Below are 22,500 nucleotides of genomic sequence, written 5' to 3' on the forward strand. Positions count from 1 at the left end.
TATATAGGCTAAATAGTAATAACGAATGGATTCCTTTTATTTCAAACCAATGGATATGTTGTCTGATACCTAAGGAAAGCTCAAGCTATACATTTATTTCTAGTGCATTTCAGAAATAAAAATCCCACAACACTATTTTCTCAGAAAACTTTTTATAATAAACACTAGATACAAAGTTTCTGGAGAAGAGTAAACAAGAAAACTGGGAGCTAAAAACCTTTCACAGCTTTTTGACTTGTCTTTCTTTTCCCTTAAGACTCAATTCTCCCCAGAATTACAAAAGAAAAGCAAAATCTTTTTTCCAAGAAAATTCATATTAGTGGTGGTGTCTTCTTCATTTTGTTTTTCACACAGACACTAAACTTTTTTCTGAATAACTGAACTTGATTAACTTAATAAAATATATTATGTCTTCGTAAATTTCCGACACATGTTAAGAAAAAGACAGTATCAGTATGGAAATGTATTTGATACATACTTTTTTGCAGTACTGGGTACTTGCATTACCTCTATTAACAGAATATATCACAGATCTCTGAGTAAGAGAATCTAAAGCATATCATAACAAAAATGGACTAAAAGAAAGACCTTACAATCTACTGTCATTTGTTCTGTCATCTCTATAAAGTTAATGGGTTGGAAAAATAGCCTTTGGAACCAAAGTTGGTATTTAATTGAAAGGAAATGCTTTTTAATTGTAATTTCTTTCTTTTCCCCCTTTTTTTTTTTTTTTTTGCCCCATCCACCTATAATTTCTCTTAGTTTCTAAAATATACTGGCATGAATGTGAGAAAGAAACATGGAGCGTAAAAGGAGGGTTCATATTCATCTGCTTGTTAGTAATAAAAATATATATAAATATTTAAGATGAAAAGAGTGTTCCTTTCCATGTACTATAAAGGAAATGACACTGAAGGGTAAAATATGTGTCTTTTCTTAAAAACTTACTCTTTGTCAGAAAGAACAACTTAGAGCAATAAAATGGCGACCATGCTAGTTCTACAGCTTAAATAGCCATATTTAAGAAATAGCAGCAACAGTCCTCATAAGAATCTTAATGATAAGGAATAACATAACACTTTGATAAGGATGAATACATTCGAATGAAGAAATATGAAATCAGCTGTTAAAAAATTAATGTCCCTCTATTTTGTCTTTGTTTTAACAAATGTTATTTTCTTAGAGAGGAAAGTGTGAGCAAAGTTATCTACCATCTGAAATGCCCTCTTTGCCTACAACAGTTGAATCAGTTTTCATACCCAACAAAATGGTAGCTCACTACTTTCTGGTATAAAAGCAGTGCAAATTTTTTTTTTTTTTTTAATTTAAGGCCATTACAAATGCCAAAGTAACAGAAGAAGCAAATTTTCTTTTAATTGGTCAGAAATGAGAAAAAGTTAAAAAAAAATCCTTGTGGAAGTCTTACTGTAATTCTGTTATAAAGTTATTATGATGCCAAGTACTTGTGGCTTGTTGTTAAGGTGCTTTTACTTTATACCCTGTAGTCTACCATTTGTAAACACATCTTTTTGATGTTTCTGCCAACATCCTGGCAACAAAGCAGTGCAATTTCAAATGAGCTAATTAACTTAATTGTTGATGAAGCATGAAACAGTTCATTCACCCTGTTAGCTGCTCCATGACAACATAAGAGTCTCAGCCTGTGAAGTTACTCATCTCCATAAACCTATCTGTAGCTCTCTGTTTAGATCTCTTGTATAGCAGAATTGTGCATGGAGAATGTTTCATAAAAGATGGATATTCTCATTTGCAACGGAACCTCTTAAAATTAAAAAAAATATATATCACTGTAAGAAGAAATTAAGGATACACCAAATTTTGATTTTAAGTGTGAGAAGCCATGTAATTGACCATACAAATATACAGCCATGCACATTGCCCTCTGATTCTGAGGGCAACAAGTAACAATGTAGATGAAATAGATTTATTTCTTAAAATGTTAGCCTCTTCTAACTTTCATGTCATCATTCTTAATGTTAAATATAAATATGTTAAACATCATTATTTAAAGTCAGGAAGAGCAAGATTGCAATTAAAAAAAATAAATCCGTAAAATATGTCTGTTCGAAATTATATATATTCTATGACTCCTCATGTAATTTTACTTAAAATTTTTATTAAAAACTTGAAATTTATTAAGACTCCTGCACACGTCTCCCAATTATTAATGACACGATTACTGTAGGCTACTATTTCCCATTCATTCAAAAACTCTATGGAGTGATTTGTAAAATACTTTGATGAAGAGGTAAAGACGAGGTCACCTTCTTAGCCTGACCTGGGCCATGTACTTGTTGGAGCACAGAGAAGCGCAGAGTGAGCCCCAGGATGGACTTTCACTTCCTCTTTTCAGCTTTGTCTTATTTACAACAATGTGCCTAACACTCCCACATAATCCACCCCCTTCCCTAAAAAAGGTAAGGAACCTACTTTAAAAACTGTCCAAAATCTTCACAAATGCTTTCACAGCCTGGCCATTTGCAAACTCCATGGCCGTACAGAGTGTGAGAAGCCCCAGTCTCCTCGTGTGACGAGCTGTAGCAAAAGAACACGGCGTCAGATTCATCTCAAAAAGCTATAATCGTTGCAGGCTGCTAGCGCCTGTCAGGTTACGATCAGTGACAAACAGGTCAAAACAGGTCAATTCAGCTCAGAGCAGTCAGAAAAATTTAATCGTTCTATTGAATAGTTCAACTGCCAAGGCTAGATGATGTTCCAATTAGAGGAGAAATAGAGCCAAAGATGACTGTTAATAAAGGATGAAAAACTAAGAGGACTGTATAATATCATATGCTAATCTTGCCATATGACCTTAATGTAACATTTACCTCTAAATAAAAAATATATATTCGTATGTGGTCAAGTGAAATAAACCTGTGTTTTTAAGAAGGTAATAGGACAGCCACCATAAGATTTTTGAAATGCTCTTTTTAAGGATGATATGGACCTTTAGGATCATTTAAATTGCTTAATATTTATGTGTGGACCATAAATTATATTTCCACTAGTTACAGCTGATTAAAAAAAATTCTACTTTGGAACAGTATTCATTAGCTATATCCTTCTGTAATCATCAAAGACTTTTGATAAGTGAATATTATGTCAGATTGAGATTCTAGAAAAATCAAGCAACTTCTGCAATATATAATCATCAAATTAATCTCAATTAAAACACCAGCATGGAAGCATTCAGAAGCATACCATTTTATAATAATGAAAACTAACAAGAAAAATTTTTCATGATACTCAAATGACCACCGGAAATACCACCAAATGATAGCATCCTATTTTAAACCGTTCTGTAATTAACTATGTGTTTCTCTAAAAACAAAATTTGTTTATGAGAAAGAATTTATTGCCGCCAGGCAGGTACTCACATTACACAACAGAATACTATCAATCCACTACACTCAAATATGTAGTCTTTACAGCTAAATACCACAGGAGCCTAAGTCACTCTGTTATGAAATCCTGCACTTATGTTTCATCCCTTAAAAAGATATTTTTCATGTTGAGCAATGTTTTAGCTTATATATTTTATGTGAATTGCTTTAAAGCCACCTGATTAGACGGCTTTATGCTTAAATAAATGGAAGTAAATGGACAAAAGTACAGGGTGCTCCTTTTACAAGGCCAGTTTTTATTCAACTAAAGTAAAACAGTAAGTTGAAAATTATCTAACATAATGTACTCAATGTTGATAACTGAAATCAAGTAATTTTTCCTTATGAATTTTGAGTCAAATTTATTCAGTTTTCACCGTAAGTTTATATCTATATATTTATAAATTCCATCATGTTACACTAATAAAAAAGGCAAACCAGATATTCTATCTTCTAGTTTATTACACCTGTGTTTATATCCTTATGTATATCGAGTCTCCGATACCTACGGACGTGTTCTTAAACATATATTAAGCACATGTTTTAAAGCATATGCTGGGGGGGGGGTGGGAAAATCTTTAATTATTTAATTAATTACTCAAAAGGGGGTTCTTAGGTTTAAAAATGGCAAAATATTCTCATTTCAGCAATCTGGTTCATCACAACATATTAGCCATAAAAATATGCTGACACAATAATTCCACATGCACTTATTAAAAAATAAATTTCTTCAGGCAAATTCCCCACTAAATCCATCAAATTGCCAGCATTTGAACTGCTTTCTGTAATGAAAATAATATATATGATAAATAACCTAAAGGTTTCTATTTAATTTGTTCTAAACATTCTGCCCCTCTTAAGTACAAATCATAATCTTTAGTTTTATGAATGGTAGAAGTAAAAGTTGGTGACAGATAAATATAGAATAAATCTCATGAGATTTACCTGTCCCGCCTTGCACTTAGGACTGAAGACTGTCCATTCACTATGGAATGATGCGTTATTGGTGGTGATGCTTTGGAAGTGGTGGAGGAGGTAGTCGAGGAGGAATTGTTAGTAGTGAGGTCTAGCCCTCCATGTTTAATGCCATTGTCTTCCATACTGTGAACTCCAGTCACTTCTTTCCATAACTGCTGAATCTCAGCAGGACTTAGTCCAGCTATAAAACAAAAGAGAGCCCCACTAATATAACAAGGAAAAGTTCATATAACGAGCTTAGTATTATTACTAGATTAATGCTGACAAAAGTGATGTTACCAGCAGAATTAATATACAATAATAAAATCACTTTATGCCATCAGCACCATACCCTTTCTCGTGAATAATCAGTTATTTGCTCAAGATTACCAATTTGGGAATGGTAGGGAATGATCCTATTGGAAATAATATCAAAGATTAATGGGAAAAACCCAGCAAGTTCTATTTGAAAATTAAACTATTCAACTTTTAACAGTAGCTTTTACTTATTGCTGGTATTAAGTTTTTATCAGTGAGCAACTGAAAAAGAAATAGAATTGGAAATGAGATGTATCAAAAGACATGAAAAGAGAAAGGGGTAAGGAGGATAAACAAAAGAAAAAAAGGTTAGGGAAAAAAACAGTAAACATTCAACTCAGAAGGAAAATACATTTGACAACTTTGACAAAGTTTTAGTTTGCTCTTTCTCAGACGGGCAAACAAAATAATTGAGTTTCACTTGGCGGTGCTAAATAAGCCAATAATATGATTATCTACATGGATCAATTAAGCAGATAATATGGGAACTTCATTTTTTGACCGACAGAATAAAAAAACTACTCATTTTAAACAACACCCTGTCTCAGATCATGCAAATTTACCAGATTTATGAAGAAAGAAAACAGAAAATTAAGGCACAATGCTTTAGCTTTTAATTATAATTTTGAAATAAGGAATTGAGAGATTATTGTCTACAGTCTTTGACTTCTAAAATAGTACTTATATGTGCCAAGTACTATACCTTCATGTATTCTTTCTATACCTTATGCTTCTTAATCCTCACTAAATTCAATGGAGTCAATAACTATATTTTAACCAGTTCATGGATAAGGAAACAAAATTTCAAAAATGTATCCAAGGTCACAAAGCTTCTGTGTGGTAGAGCTCTGATTTAAATCCAGGCAGTCTGATTTGAATGCCTTCGCTCTCGAAATATTATATTAAAAATACAAAAATTACCAAATAAAGATATCCAGGGGAAAATGCAGTTGCTATTATGATTGCTATCCCTTATTCAGCATCTGCTAAAGTCAGTCTGGTTCTTTACATTCAAAATCTCAATTAACCTCACCTGATATTAGGAATCATTACATTTTACAGATGAGGGCATGGCGTGGAGGTTTAGAAAGATTAAAGATGTTACCAAGTCACTACACTCGTAACTATTGTGGATAGAATTCACACCTAATGCACTGTGGCTCCAAAATCTAGGTTCTCTATTATTAAGTTCACCTACAACGTCTAACATGAGGGTGGAAGTACTAGTCAAACCACCCCCACCCCCAACTCAGATGCTCTAAGTGATATGGATCAATCTCCAGGTGTGCGGGAGAGGACCAGGATAGAACAGGCAGGGGAGACTAGGGGATGGTAAGAAAACATGATGGCGAGGACGGTGAGCCCTCTCACCTCTACCCCTGTGGGTAGAAAAATCATCAATCCAGACATCGTGGTAAGTAGCCCAAAGTGACAGAAGAATTCTCACTGCTCCAAACATAACTTCTGGTCAAATTATTCATCACAGTGGTAACCTTAAATTGCTATGCCTATCACAATTTCTTACAGATAGCTTTACTGAAAGCTATCATTTTGGTGATTCTGGCTCCTGAAGATTTTAAAACACCCTAAGACTGAAGAAAAGGCAAGCTAACTCAGGTTTCCAGTTATTAAAAACTATTTTTCATGTATAAAAGAGAATGGCTTCATAAAGGAAGGTATTTCTCGGTTACACAGGAAATAATTTCTTTATAAAGATCATTCATTATTGCTTTAACTCTAGCTTTAACCTAAGATTCTGAAACTCTTCTGACTGTAACTTTTTGATTACCTGTCTGTACAAGTTAGGTGTCCTCACAGCAAAGCTCCACTAGCAAACCCTGTCTCGTGGCAGCATCAACAACGTCTTCTGCATGGGAGCCCTCACGATCTGACTCTGCCTCTCTGCCCCACCATCAAATCTTGCCTAGACCATGGTTCTCCTTTCCTGTCTTCCTGCTTCCCCCTTGCCTTGCTATAACTTACCATTCTTCACATATCAGCCCAAAATTATCGCTGTAAATGCAAATGCAAATGTAAATGTAAATGTAGGCCATTGGGATCTCCAGGCAAAGCCTCCAATGGCTTTCCAGAACATTTCAAAAAACAAAACAAAAAATAAGCAAACAAACAAAAAACACAACAAGATAAAAGGGGAACCACCACCAACAAAAAAAAACCCCTACTGTGGCCTGTCAGATGTTGGCATTTATTGTCTGGGTCTTACCTGCCTCTCTGACCTCACCTATCGCTTGCTCTCTACATTTCACTCAGTTACCGCAGCTTTCTTCTGCATCTGAAATGCATCGAACATTTGCTCCCTTGCCAGCTTTTGCCCTGGCTCTTCCCACAGCATAGGTGACTCTGTCGTTGCTCTCATGGCTTCCTTATCCCGTCACTCAGAGGTCACCTCCTCTGAGAGGTCTTTGACCACCCCACCAACCACTGCCCCTCCCCACCTTGCCTTCTAGCATTCTCTGTCACCTCACCCTGCTTTCTTTGTCTTTAAATCATTTATCAGGAAATATATTATTCGTTTGTTTGCTTTACACGTTATCATCAGTTTTCCTCTACGGCAATGTAATCTTAAACTGGTAAGAGTAGTGATTTTTTACTTGACCTATCTATCCCCAGTGCCAAGAGCAGTGCCTGGTATGTGTTCAATAAACAGTAGTTGATTTAATTGATTACAACAGATTCACACAGATCTCGAAGGCATTTGGGTCTTCACGTGGAAGTTCTGTGGATCTTGAAGGCCATAGTATTCATGGGCACTGCCATCCTGGAAGGCCCATGTCTAAAGAATTATAAACGGCCCTAGTTGATTCTGATAAAATTTTATATCTTGGCTGAAGACTATTAGGTATTTTTAGAGACTATATCAGTTAAAGATGTTATTAATAATTTAGTTTTTGAATTTTATTAATAATTTAGTTAACCTAAGTATCCACTTACCTTTTAAAAGCAGACTTCTCTTACACTAGTCATTTGTGTTGAAAATTAGTGGTAACAGCATGATATCACAATGATATGGCAACAAATACTAAGCACATAAACATTTGATGAATAAGCCACCTGTTCACTATCCAAATAAGGATCCTTAATTAATTGAAGAAGAAAATGGTTTTTAAAGATTACAGATAAGGGGCAGAGAAGAGATGATGTCCGAAAGAGATTCCTTTTAGTGGAAGTGGTTCCCTAAAGCGTCTGGATGGAAGTATGATTCACTTGAGTACATTTTAAAACTTTCAATGCCCTGACCATAGTCCAAACCATTGAGATCACAGTTTCTGGAGGTAGGACACAGGCACCAGTCTGCTTCCGAAGCTCTACACATGATTCCAATGTGCAGATCATTTGGAAGGAAAACTGTTAAAAGCAAACTATCATTTTGCTTACAAAACTGTATTCACATCTACATTTTGGTTAGCTCTTTTCTATGGATATAAAACTATGACTATGAAACAATGAGCTGATCACTTCTTCAGAATTTTGAAAGTTTTGTGAGTTTTGAAGTTTCGGTGATTTGCAAGAATTAACTGATTTTTCAGGCAATAATAGAACACATTCAGTATGGCCCAAACTGTGTTCTATGCAACAGTGCTCTTCTTAACAGTCCTAATTGAAGAATTGAAGAGGTCTGTGGCCTGTGTCTTGGGGACTCATGACTAATGTTAACATGTACATCTGTTCCAAGACGTCTAGGAACAACAACAACAAAACTTTGAGTCTCTTGTTCAACTCAGCGTTTTACAAATCCATTTGAGGATAAAAACAAAGACAACAGGAACAAACTCTTTCTACAATTACACTGATTTATTTCAGTTTTAAATACTGGGTGTAGGCTTAGGATTAATTATGTGATCTCCGGCCAGCCCCTCCCTTGAACAGCAGGTTGCCTATTTATAAAGTTGAAGATTTTTTTCCCCAAAATCAGCTTACTTCAAAACTAAGCTTTGGGGTGCCTGGGTGGCTCAGTGGGTTAAGCCTCTGCCTTGAGCTCAGGTCATGGTCTCAGGGTTCTGGGATCAAGTCCTGCATCAGGCTCCCTACTCAGCGGGGAGCCTGCTTCCTCCTTTCTCTCTCTCTGCTTGCCTCTCTGCCTACTTGTGATCTCTCTCTGTCAAATAAATAAAATCTTTAAACAAAACAACAAACAAAAACCAAGCTTCTGTTGATACAGCTTCTCTGACCCCCAACTCAGTCTTCGTCTCTGTTTTATTAGAAACTTGCCCAGTGCTTCTGATATACCCATCACTGTTTTCCACGCTTCAGTGCTAATCTAAGACCCAAGCTACTCTTATATTCCCATTTGAGAGATGAGGACACTGAGGAAGAGAAAAGTTGAGTAATGAGCTCTAGAGCTAATGTGTGGCAGGGCTCCTCGCATTTTTAGGTTTCTGCTCACATAACCTCTTTCTAGGACTCTGTGCTTGGCCACCCCATCCAAAAAGTTCAACCCCACCCATTTCCACTTCTTTCTTTTGTCCCATTTTTTTTTTTCCTTAGCACTTACCACTACACATGTTAACTTAATTTACAATGTAATTTTTGTGGTGGCAGGAATTTTTGTCCATTTTCTTGACTGCTTTGTCCCCAGTGCCTGTAGGAGTGTCACCATGCTCATGGATACACCCAGCTCAATGGATACTGAGCTGTTCAAGTGCCCAGAATACCAGGGGGCTGGCAATCTGGGAAATCAGTGGACTACCTACCCATTACAGAGTAATAGTAAGGATGACTCAATTTTCTTAGTAACTTACTTCAAGGATACATACAGACTATCCTAGAGCCAAAAAGTTGTATGATAATGCAATTTTAAAATTAAAATTCCATGATGACAGAAAATCAAGAAATGATAATGGGTGATGGCTTTGGGATGATAAGTTGGGTTTACTCTCATTCACTGCCAGTACTACAAATAAGCATTAAAGGTCTGTTTTTCTGGAAGTTGAATGAATAAAAGGATGAATTCCTAATCAAATCATATGTAATACCACAGGTAAAGCAATTAAACAATAATTCCTTAATCCTGGATTCAGAGTATGTGGAGTAACTACTGGGTGACAAAGCGCTGTACTAAGAATTAATTAAAATTTGATAATTCACATCTAGATTATATATCCTTGGGGCACACAAGGTTTAAAAATTTCAATGGCTTTACTTATTGGTAAAAATTACATTAGCAGCTTTTTCACACTCAAAAATGAAAGATTCTTTCAATGTCCTTTCATTTGCTGGATCTACTAATTAATTTTTAATATTAAATAAATAATTTTTATACATTATGATGTAAAGTAAGTCTACTGTGATTTTTAAAATTAGCTTATCTTATTTAACAGTACTTTGCTTATGTTCTGGGGTTACGTATAATTAAAAGTGATGAAGGCAAATTTGGGTAGAAATATTTGTATCATTCATATATTTTGTGAAAACAATTTGATATTTAATGATCTGAATTACTGAAATATTATCAGGTGATTTTTCACTTTTCATCTTAAATTTTCCATTAAAAAACATTAGGACATGCACATGGCCAAAATAACTGAACCATAAAGAAGGTTATAGATTGCAAAATTAAATTTCCCTACCCACCCTCTCTGCTTCCTTGTTCCCCTCTACAGAGGCAACCATTATTCTAGTTTCTGGGCTATCCTTCAGAGATCTATGTGTTCATTTATAATTTGCCAAACCTAACATACTATTGATTTATATTTGACCAGGGCCTACTTCAACCTGCAGGTGTAGTGCCCGTCTCTAAAACATGTGTTTAATGAAAGGTGCACTGAGTGTATATTTGCCCAAATGCTGAGTTAGAAGGAGTAAAACAGCTGTTTGGCTAAAACTGAGACCAAAGGCAAATATCTCCACTAAAGAAGGAACTTCTGGGATACTGGAATAGTTCTGATACATATAAAAAAAATTCCTTCTGTGATTTCACTATTAAAATTTTTATAGGCTGCATTTTTGAAGTTTGATATTTTACTAAAAAAAACCCCATAATTTTCTCAGTTTTCCCCATCATGAAATTTAATATGGCAAAATTGACATTCTGATTTGGAGTCTTCCTTCAAGATATGAAGAAGTGACAAAGAGAACTTTAAAAAAACTTAGGGCCTAAATTGATATAAATTCATTTTAATGTATGCATGCTGATAAACCAATTATGTGACAATTAGAATTATGATATAATATAATCTCCATCTTTCTATCTTATTTACATCTTCTCAAAAACTAACTCAAGCTTCTTCATATTTCCCTATGTATTTAATGTTTTGTAACTTAGTCTTCATGTTTTCTTTTCTTTCCATTTTTTTTTTCGAGAGGGAGGTTAGAGTGGACAGAGTGAGAGGGAGAGAGAGAATCTTAAGCATGTTCCATGCCTACCTCCGAACCCCCACACGGGACTCAATTTCACGACCCCGAGATGATGATTTGAACTGAAATCAGGAGGCAGTCACTTAACCGACTGAGCCACCCAGGCTCTGTAAGTTAATTTTTATACATAAAATTAACAGCATTCATGATTACCTTTGCAAAGTTTTATTACTGTAATAATAAATGTACATTTAAACTTGAGCTTACTGATGGAGTTTTCACATGTAAACCCCCAAAGGGGAGTTTCCTCTCCAAGTCGCAAACTGGAGACGGACTGGTATGTTAAAAGGAATACTAAGATGCTAACAATAATTCTGCAGGGCATGCATTGTTTGTACTGTTGGCACTGTTACTCTGATGAGATACAATGGTGATCTCTGCAAGCACAGGACCACAGATCAGGCAAAAAAAACAAGATGCCAGAAGTGATGGTGAAATAGGCATTTGGCTATTTAGATTTCCATAAGCAGAGAATGAGTCAAAACCAAATAGCTGATTTTGGCCAAATACTCATCCTAAAGACAAACCTGAGCACATGCCTAACTCAGCATAAATTATTAAAGTAATAATTATTTAAAGTAAAATACTTTTACTTTAAATAAAGTAGATTTATGCTTTTTATGCTTTACTGCTTTAAATAAAGTAGTAAAGCATAAATTATTTAAAGTAAAGTATTATATTTTACTTTAAAAGATTTCATTTTATTTATTATTCAACAGTTCTCTCATTCCAAACTCATCTAGTTCTAGAAGGTGTTAGTTCACATTAGTGCTGGCTAGATAATCTAGCATTCCCTGTTTGGTCTTTCCGACCGGTCACAAAAGCATTATGTTTTAAATCAGTTTTATAAATTCAAAAACATGTGGAAAGTTGGGATGGAAGAAAGTTTTAACCACATATATTTTAGTTTCTGTAGTCTTAGGAAGCCTGTGACTATACTGTGTATTGGAATACAGTGACTTCTATCTCATGTCAAAAACATATCTAAATTTGAAGTGTGTGCACAATAATTTCCTATTACCTATAGACAGTGGTACTGAACCATGATAACATGTCACAAAGTAACTACAGCTGACATGTAAACTGTACTATCCATGAGTAAATAGCTTTATAATCAGTATTTTATTTGATATTGATTTATAAATCCATCCTTTTGTATTTGACTCCTGTACACCCACACTCACTCCATATGTGCATTTAGAGATAGTAATTTCATTGTCTCTTTTACATTAAAATCCAATATTATAGTAATATTCATGATGACTTTAAATGCGTAATAGTTAAAATAATTTACTTTACAGGGTGGTACAATATATTACATCATCTTGCAATACAGAGAAAAATGTCTATAAATCTCCTACTCTTTTTTTTTTTAAGATTTTATTTATTTTTTTGACAGAGACAGACACAGCAAGAAAGTGTACACAAGCAGGGAGAGTGGGAGGAGAATAGGCTTCCCACGGAACAGGGAGCCTGATGCAGGGCTCGAATCCAGGACCCTCTGGTCACGACCTGAGCCAGAGGCATATGCTTAACAACTGAGCCACCCAGGTGCCCCTATAAATTGTCTACTCTTACCAAAATTATTACAATTTTGTTACTTCTGTCTTGAAAGAAGTTGCAACTTTAGAAAGTACCCTGAGGGGGTGTCTGGGTGGCTCAGTGGGTTGGGCCTCTGCCTTCGGCTCAGGTCGTGATCTCAGGGCTCTGAGATCGAGCCCCGCATCGGACTCTGCTTGTCGGGAGCCTGCTTCCTCCTCTCTCTCTGCCTGCCTCTCTGCCTGCTTGTGATCTCTCTCTCTGTCAAATAAATAAATAAAATCTTTTAAAAAAATAAAAAGTACCCTGAGGAGGCTGTGTTAAATCATAGGAATAAATACTTCACATATGGCATATTTTTAAAGGCACAATAAGATCATCATCATGTATAAATCCTATGTGGTTGCATGGCTAATCAATCAGCCAACCAAAAACTTGGTGCAAAGTGAACTGGGAAACTGATAATAAAAGTGTTTAAGATATTTGAAATATTTTAATCTGAACTCACCAGTGGCTAAGGCAGAAATAATTCCAGGCTTACATTATTTAACAGTTACTTCTCTACTTCCTTCCATTCCAATTTTGGGATTTCAGCACCAAATTATGCAATTATGTTCCTTTACTACAGCTGGTTTATCTGACGCATTCTGCCTATGTTTGGCTGGTGAGTCTCCACAGTGGTACTTTTCGAACTACTACATCTAAACAGTGAGAACACAACGATGACTTCATGTTTTTTGTTTAAAATATAAATATTCTGCTTAACCCAGGTGTGTTTTCAGATGTGTTTCCTTTTCCTTGATGTTCTCTATCTTGTACATTTAATCTCTCATAACATTTCATGGACAAGCAGAAAAGAAGGAAAAAATGATAATTCTATTTAAAAAGTTCAGAAATAAAGAAAAATTTTATTTGAAAACTATTAAAATGGTTATATCATAATAATTTCCTTGTTTGGCAAGATATTTGTATGCTTGTTTTGGAAGAATATCGCACTTAAATTGAATTTTGCTTCTGTGAACATCTATTTTAAGCTTTCTTGAAGTGTTTGTTTCAATGCTTTTACTCAAAATCACAGTAGATCATACTTCTCTCTACTGAGGAGATGCTTATATGATTAGATCCTAAATATAGGTTTTCATATAAATTTTATTGAAAAAAACGAGATAAATTTATTGATTCTGTTTTAGTATAGTTTCTACTAAAGAAATCCATGTTTACATTGAATTAATTTATACACAGCTTTCTTGTCTTTAAACTTATTTCTTCATTTGTCCTCAAATGGTATTTATTTTTGCGAAGAACAACAATTTATGAATAGAACATTAATGGGCCCAGGGACACCACAGTTTATTCCAATTCTCTTTGGAATGGTGCAGAAAAGTGGGTTTATTGCCTCATTTTTCTTTCACTACTTAAACTTTATCTTTCTTGATTTCCTAGGAGTGATTTAGCCAGGTGAATTAGAGGATCTGAAGTTAAGGGAAGGAGGGATTCTGAGAAAAACATGCCGTGAAGATAGTGATTTGATAAGGAGAAAAATATTTACTACAAAATTGTAAATTTCATGTGCCCCAAACAAAATTGTGTGCATTTTAAAGACCTGTCTTTTATTGGCCTAATTTTATTTTTTTTCTATTAAATTGATTTTCTTTTTTCTTTCTTTCTTTTTTTTGAGATTTATTTATTTTAGAGAAATAGAGAGAGAGAAAGCATGAGTGGACATGAGCAGAGGGACAGAGAGAGAATCTCAAGCAGATTCTACACTCAGCACTGAGCCTGACATGGGGCTTGATCTCACAATCCTTAGATCACGACCTGACCCAGAGCCATGAGTCTGAGTTGGATGCTTAACTGACTGAACCACTTGATTTTCCTCCTACTGAGTCAGAAAAAGGAACAAAAAATACTATTACAATGTGAGTCCCTTTGTAACAAATATAATTGCAGTCCACTTGGATTAATGTTTGTTCCAACAAAATTCAAATGCAAATTAGAATGTGCTTTTATGGGGCTTCTGGGTGGCTCAGTCATTAAGTGTCTGCCTTTGGCTCAGGTCAGGATCCCAGGGATCACGCCCCGAATCGGGCTCCCTGCTCAGCGGGAAGCCTGCTTCTCCCTCTCCCACTTCCCCTGCTTGTGTTTCCTCTCTCACTGTGTCTCTCTCTCTGTCAAATAAATAAATAAAATCTTTAAAAAAAGAAAAAGAAAAAGAAAAGAATATGCTTTTGTGAAGTTTAATGATATCTGACTTTAACCTGTACTAAGAATTTTAGCAGACAGGGTGTCATTTTGTTTACCATTATCTTTTTTAAACCAAGAATGATTTCCATTTCCCAAAAGTTGGGTAAATGATGAATATATACAATTGTATAATTTATAGTGCTGTATTATTGTATTATCAAAGTCCTCACAAAGTTTTCTTATCAGAAAAACAAATAAGAATACAGCTGATAGTTTTTTGAAGCTATAATTCACAATATACATATAGGCAATATTATTTTAGAGGAAATAAGATTAGGGTCCCACAACGTATGATGAGGTCCTAGAAAGCATAACTTGGAATGGACTGTCCTTTGTAGACATATAGACTCGTATATGTGAGTGTCGGTGTGAAGATTAGGAACTTCTTTTTTAAAATCAGCTCTCCACCAAAACTCCTTTCAGCTCACTTTCGTTAAATGGGTGTTGTGAGCCTTCCCACTAATCTAATTCTCTGCAAGTCTTCAGTGTATTTTCAATAGTGCTTAAATCGTGTTGCCCTTATAAATTATTTTCTGCCGTAAGACTAATAAATATGCATTTAATATCTAACAAAACACTTGGAAGCAGTTTTACTATACACCTGAAAGCAGTGTGTAGTAAAATCTCTGAGTCTCAAGAAAACGGGCCATGCAACTGTGTTAACGATCGTGTTTTAATAATAAACCTGTAGGTCATAAAAGCAAAATCTCTCAAGGTAGAAGGCGGACAGGCCATGAAATGGGAGAAAGTGCAACAGGAGGACTGGAGAGCGCACCACATTTTGTATGTACCTTGAGGCAGCGATTGGACAGGAAGTGCCGCCTGGCCAGGTGGGATGGAGATGAGTCCCTGACGCTGAAGGCTGAGCAGATGCTGCTGCTGCTGGAGTTGTTGCATCTGGAGGAGCTGCTGCTGGAAGACAAGCTGCTGGGCTGCCAACTGCTGCTGCTGCTGCTGGTGGTGCAGAAAACCCAGCCCGGTGAACGGCGGGGAACACATGGTCTGCGCCAACCGCTCTCATACAGAGAAATGCACACTGCTTTCATTGCCCCGGTGAGTTTCTGAATGGTCATCCCGTGGTCAGAGTTCAAAAGCAGAATGTGAGCAAGTTCAAGATTTTCGGTTGCCTTTCTTTCAAATATTACACAGCAGCAGAGAACCAAGGAACTTGCGCGAAAAGAGTATGGAACGAGGTCTAGCAAAGTATGTTACAAAGGTTTGGACTTTCTTATAAAGTACTTGGCTTACTGCAGATGATAATAAGTTTATCTACACTAAAAAAAAAATCACACTTTAGAGAAACAGTCAACTTCAACAACACCCCTTTCTTTCTTTCTTCCTTTTTTTTTCCTTTCCTTTTCTTTTTTTCCAACTGAGTAAGTTTGGTCTGCAGAGGCCCATGAATACGGTCTCTAGCGATCTATTAGTAAACTGGGTTGTAGCCTTCAGAGGACAGGCCTGTTAGCTCTCTCTCTTCCTCTCCTCTCTTGTTGGAATATATTAAAGGCAGAATTATGTTCAGGGCAAGACAAAGCGCCCTGATAATAAGGAAAAGTATAACTTCCAATTTTGTGAGGCATTACAAGACAAACCAGAGTTCTTTGGACTCGGGAGGGTATGAGAAGGCAGTCACACTTCAGAGAAAGACAAGCTGCTGGGGAAGACCTTTCCTTTTTAGTTTGGGGAAAAGAGAAACTTCTGATGCGCTCACTGGAAAACAGACTGCATAATGGAGCAAGTCATGTGGATTGCCCAAAGCCTCCGGAGAAATAAGGGAGCAATTTCTATTCTGTAGTTGATGGCTGTCTGAAATTCTATTCACAAATCCAAACAGAAACAAAGCCTCAGGAGGTCAAAACTGTTTCCTGTACGTTTGCATAATGGGCAGCTTGAGGACAACGGCTCTGATACCTGCTGATCAATTTAACTACTTCAACATGTTTTGTTTGTATTATGTTTATATTTGATGCAGTTTGCTGACAAGTGTGAGCTAGGCCTGAGAAGCCAGCTTGTCAGTTTGATTTATGAGCATATCAAACTGTAACTTTCTACTCGCCACTCCAAACCTACAGTAGCAGTTCATTAATCAGGGGCCCGTGACTTTGAAATCTGTGTTCTACGGGTTTCTCCCCAAGCCCGTTCCCCCCAGCCCCCCAACCGCAGGCGACATTTGCATGCACGTTCTCTGAGCTGCACCACTGAGAAAAATAAGGTTCCCTCACCAACTTAGATTCACGGTGAGTACAAGATAATCAGTACTTTGTCCACCACAGAGCTCGCTCTTTGTACATTGTGATTCATTAGTGAACATTAGGCGACAGACAGCAGCATTGGATTGTAACTCTCAAGTCCCATGCTACAAAAAAGGAGAGCAGGAGAGTTCTACTGTCACTGTTAGTAAGCGGGGTAAAAATGTATCATAACGCATCTTTGACAGTGAGAGCCTCGTGCTAGGGTGGTGTCAGGCGGCCCTGGCCTCGCGGTGCCCCGTCCCCACCTGGCACTGCGGCGCCCCCTGCCGGGCAGCGCAGCGGGCCCGGCGGCTCCTACCTCCTTCGCCTGCTTGCCGGGGTGGGGTGGCGGCGGCGGCTGCTGGGGCTGCTGGGGCTGCTGCTGCTGTTGCTGCTGCTGCTGCTGTTGCTGCTGCTGCTGCTGCTGCTGCTGCTGTTGCTGCTGCTGCAAAAGCTGAAGATGTAACTGCTCTTGCTGTTTCTTGTAAAACTCTTGTAGTTGTTGCTGAATAAACCATTTTGACTTTAATAAATAAAGGCAAAAGTTGCATGGATTATAAATCTCCTAAACTCTTCTAGACTGGCAAATGGTAGAGCAGCCATTAAGATTCACCTCCCAAGAACAACCAAAAAAAAAAAAAAAAAAAATCTGCAGTGGACGCCAGGAGACAAATCTACATACATTTTTAAATTTTTTTTTTCCAAGGTGGCTCTGAAATTTTCCAATCCAGTATCCAAAAGTTCCTACTAAACAAAAGGGCACAGAGAACCTATATTCTAACGGGCCAGAACCACATGGATACCCTAAATGATTGCATCTGAAATCCCGATAGGGTATAAAACTAGGTTCTATCCTACCATTTGTAAGGCCCAAATAGATGGCTACATAAAAGCAGGTGGTTTGGGTCTTATTAGGGAATATGTTTCATCCATCAGATGTACAGAAGAATGTCAGACTTAGAAATCTAAGCAAATGGGCTGTGGTCATCATCCACAGATGACAGCAAAGTAATTAAATTGACAAGAATTCAGGTAAAGCACATTCTCTTCTCTACGATAAGAAAGACTACAACATAAAGTCCAACATAAAGTCCAAGTACACTCAAGGCTCCAGCCAGGTACATATTAGGAGCATGAGTTTTGTTCCTTAAAGAAGGTAACGTCCATGGATTAGTGACTTAGCTGCTTAATTTTGTTTTTATAAGTAGATATTTCCTATGCTTTAACACTGAATATATTTTGGAAAGAAAAATCTAGGATGTCACTTTCCCATTGCAACCAAATGACCAGTTCAAATTTGTACTTCCTTGAGCAAAAAGGAGTGCTAAAGTGGTGAGGAATCTTAAAGGCAAGAATTATCTGTAAGTCCCTTTGCACTTTTGTTGGCATGTCTACAGATCAAATGTAGGAAGCATACAAATATTTAAATATTAGTCCATTCCATGTTGAGGCTACACTCCTCTCCGCTCTTATTCTAGACTTGGATGAACATAAAAAGACTAAGGGATCTAACTTTTCTTACGTAGTTCTGCAGTTACAATGCTATGTTTATGTTCTTGCATGCTGATCAGTTGTCCCTTCGAGTGGAGAATGACTGTCAGATAGGTCCTGGTGCTGTCGACCACCGGTGCACGCCTTCTGCACCATGCTAGAACACCAAAGCAGGTAACCCACATTACCTGCTGCAGCATGACTGCCTGCTGCTGCTGGAGAAGGGCTTGGAGCTGCTGAGGAGACAGGACTTGTTGCTGAAGAATCTGCTGCATCTGCTGAGGGGTGATCACCTGGGGAGTCATCATGGCCACCGACACGGGCACCTGGATGGGGAGAGAAAGAGAAGGGGCCGTCATAACCAAATGTCTTCTCACTTATATGAGCAGTTATATATGGCACCTCCAATACATTCTTTAGAAATGATGACGAACAATTTGTACATCCTATTTGATAATAATATTAGAGTACCACAGTGTTTAGACACTGGCCTTCCAGGGGCATCAAACTTGATCGGATTCTACCTTTATGTCCCTTCCCTCCTATGTATTATGCTGAATGGTGGAGCTTTGACTAGCAGAGTTAAAAAGAAACAACTACACGTCAGTGTTCTCAGTACTTGATCATTGACCATCTTGCCAGTGTCATAGTGCTATCAATGTAAAGCCTTTTGAAATGGTTTAAATGTATGATTAAAATAAACTCTAAAGATTAATTAGAAAAATATGCATATAAGTTATAGTTATCAAAGTTAGTAAAGAGAATGTATGTAGAAAGGACTTATGCATAAAACATAATCACTATCTTGAAAATTTTATGGATAGATATAAAAAACAGAAGTACTAGAAAAATACATCTAGTAATACATACTACTTCATGAGCACATTTAGCAGCTCATACAGGATACATACACAAAAGTATATCCAGGAAATAGACACCCAGACAGGTCCTCTCGAAGAAGGAACCAGAAGCCAAGTATTCTTCTTTAAACATTTTCTTATTTCAAGCTAACTAGACTTAAATCAGGGAGTCTGGAAATTGAAAGGTTACTTAAAACTTATTCATGAAACTGAAAAAAAAAGTATTTTACTTAAAATTTTCTTTCTTTTCAAGGCTCTGAGAATTAGAGAGTCCAAAGGAAAAGCAAATAAGGTGGGAGAGAAAGAAACAGAGAAAGGAGAGGCAAGAGAAATACAGAGTGAGAAAGAGCAAAGGAGAAAGTCCTAGAAAAAAGAATGACAGGAGAGGTGAGTGTGAGAACCTCATAGGCAGGAAAGCCTGAGGTAGAGGCTTGGCTGGCCAGGCCACAGCTGTGCCGTGTTGAAGGCACTGCTTGTACTAACCAGCATGTAATCAAACAACGTGTCAACTTGCCAAGTTTGCAACCTTTGAAAAAGCAATCACTTTCTTTCCTAGAAAAAACAATTCACTTTTACTATAAATAAAAGCAAGTGTTTATATAAATACTACTTCGGAACAAATCCATGGGACAACAGTGTGTCTTGGAAAACAGAAAAAGATTAATAGACATGGTTCACTATTTTAATAGTCATTTTTACACAGTTAAAAACTTCTCTGGCACTTCATGTTATGAAGAAAGGAGAAACTGATAATGAAAAAGAAGTGCAGAGAGAAAAAAATTAAAAGAAACCCAAGGTGGATAAATCTCCCCTTCCTCAGACAAACAAAGAACAAGCAATTTTAAAGTTAATGTATTGCAAAGATAGCGTTTCTTCCACCACTTGTTTACCTCATACTATCTCCAAATAATGAGGACTCAAACCAAAATGAAAGACAAGGTAAGAAAGAAATGTTAATCTCTAAGAAGGCTGCCAATTCAAATTGACAGAAAGATAGAGACTACATATATGTAGACAGATATTACATATATGTAGACAGCCAAATACATAAATAGAGATACACACACACACGGATATATACCTTCTATAAAGCCTATCATGTGATAAAAACTTGCCACACTTCTCTCATCTAAGACCCTAATCACTTTTTAGTGTATGGGGAACTTTCATTTAATTATCTACATATCTACAAGGAAACGTACTTGTTATACATGACTTATGACAGATGCACTTTTTAAGAAGTTTTATGAATGGAGGTCTGTCGTAATACGCTGCAAGTTTACAGTCAGATTTCAGCTCACAGATAAATTATGTGACTCTAGAGCTTGTTGCAACTGTGACTGATTTGGTAGATAAGCAAATTTAAGCAAGAATTGTGCCTTTGCATTTTAGAGTCCATTAGCCCCTTTACCATGGATAGGTTATTTTTTTTACTTTTAAAATGGTCTGTATTTCCCTTATAACGAAAAATTTATGAACATAAAAATAACCATCACAACCTCCACCTCTTCCTCAAATCATATGTACCACACATACGTGATATTCTCCAAGTTTTAAGCAGATTCTGTCTTTCCTTCTAGAAAACTGTCATCTAAAACTGACAATATACATGCACAAAGATAGGCAGAAAGACAAGCCAACTAACACATAATTGACTACTCTACCTCCATAAGATATGTATGAAAACACGAATCAAAATTAATTATATATGTAGGAAAACACAGGTGTACTTGTGAGGGATTTCTAACACTATAAAGAAGCCAGTACTAATCTCTAAATCCACATATACAAGCTCACCCCAAGTGGAATGTCTGAGGCTACTAAAACATTTGAATTATTTTAATAAATAGAAAATTAAGATTTTCCTGCACCCAATACCAGTTACATGTTATATGTAGGCCACTCCACTTGCCTTGTTTAGAAATCAGTAATTTTCAAAATGCAAAACTTCTCCATTTTAAGCAACTCACTTTAAGTGATACATTTCCTTTGCTCCTCCTCTGTCACTTTTGTTACAATATCCATGCACTTCTTTGTCACTCCAAACTACCGTAAGAATTCCCTGACAAAGATGGGTAGAGATAGAGTACACAAGAAATTTTTTTGGAGATCATGTTACTTTATCAATATTTAAACAGGTAAGACCAGTATCATATTTGAAAATATATGGAGAACTTTCTGAAACATATATACCTTAGTAAGTCCAGTATTAAGCTTAAGAAAATATTTTCCACTAGATGTACCATTTCGTTCATGCAAATATTCTAATGAGGGACCACGTTGAGGGATGTGATAGAGGAGGGGAAGGAGAACTTAGCTCAGCTATTTCCTGGCGAGAGGGCAAATAAAAGTCTGGTAGCTCTATGAAGGTACAATACATTATGCAGTCACCGAATGTTAGAAACAGCTGGCTCTGAATGGGTGTCTCAGTGAAAACTGTAGTCCACCAATGAAAATCTTCAAAAGTGAAGAAAGGGAATGAATTCTCAACTTTGGTGGGAGATTTCTTTTTCTCTCTTGGTGTTTACTGTACTGACAGATCTGAAATTCCCCACAGCGAGGCACCCAATGAGAGTTTATTTGCCCTCATTTATTTTCTCATTACATGGATTAAGCACACACCTGATGTGTTGCTCTGTATGCTAAGAAGTAATAGGTAAATGGACATAACGTTACATATTCTGAAAAGAGAGAGGAAAACTTCTGCAACTGTCCTGAAATGAGTCAAAATGGCAAAAAGTTGAAAGTGTTTAGATAGTATCCCAGAACAGGTAGAGGATGACTTCAGATTTAAAAAAAAAAAAAAAAAAAATGTGTTTCTTAAACTTCTGAATGTATCTCATTGAAGGGGTCAAAAAGTCATTAAAAGAAGATCACGGCTCACTTCAAATGAATCTCAAGAGTTAGTGTAAGGATCATAAAAATGGCCCCCAATTTTTATTTGCTATAATAAACCCACTGTTTTTTGTAGTCTAGTTTAACTGGAACATTTCTGAATATGTTGCGTTTGCATATTAAGCACGCCACTTAATTAAAGATCCCACGTATATGTGAGTGATTGGAACAGTTCTTAGCATAATG

The 22,500-nt window shown here is 36.5% G+C and overlaps 1 protein-coding gene across 20 annotated transcripts in view; it reads right to left on the reverse strand.

The window, feature by feature from the left end:
* Positions 1-22,500, reverse strand: part of FOXP2 (forkhead box P2) — a 544,701-nt gene that overhangs the window by 43,758 nt on the left and 478,443 nt on the right. For 15 of the 20 annotated variants that reach the window (XM_032305207.1, XM_032305203.1, XM_032305205.1 and 12 more), the window contains 5 exons: positions 18,748-18,885; positions 17,388-17,591; positions 15,629-15,794; positions 4,350-4,563; positions 2,452-2,556 (listed from right to left, as the gene is read on the reverse strand). In XM_032305207.1, coding sequence (XP_032161098.1) covers positions 2,452-2,556; positions 4,350-4,563; positions 15,629-15,794; positions 17,388-17,591; positions 18,748-18,885 — 827 coding nt within the window. The remainder of the gene's footprint in view (positions 1-2,451; positions 2,557-4,349; positions 4,564-15,628; positions 15,795-17,387; positions 17,592-18,747; positions 18,886-22,500) is intronic. The other 5 variants (XM_032305215.1, XM_032305218.1, XM_032305214.1 and 2 more) reach the window with 3 other exon arrangements.

Source organism: Mustela erminea, chromosome 11, assembly GCF_009829155.1.
Source record: "Mustela erminea isolate mMusErm1 chromosome 11, mMusErm1.Pri, whole genome shotgun sequence".
NCBI lineage: Eukaryota > Metazoa > Chordata > Mammalia > Carnivora > Mustelidae > Mustela > Mustela erminea.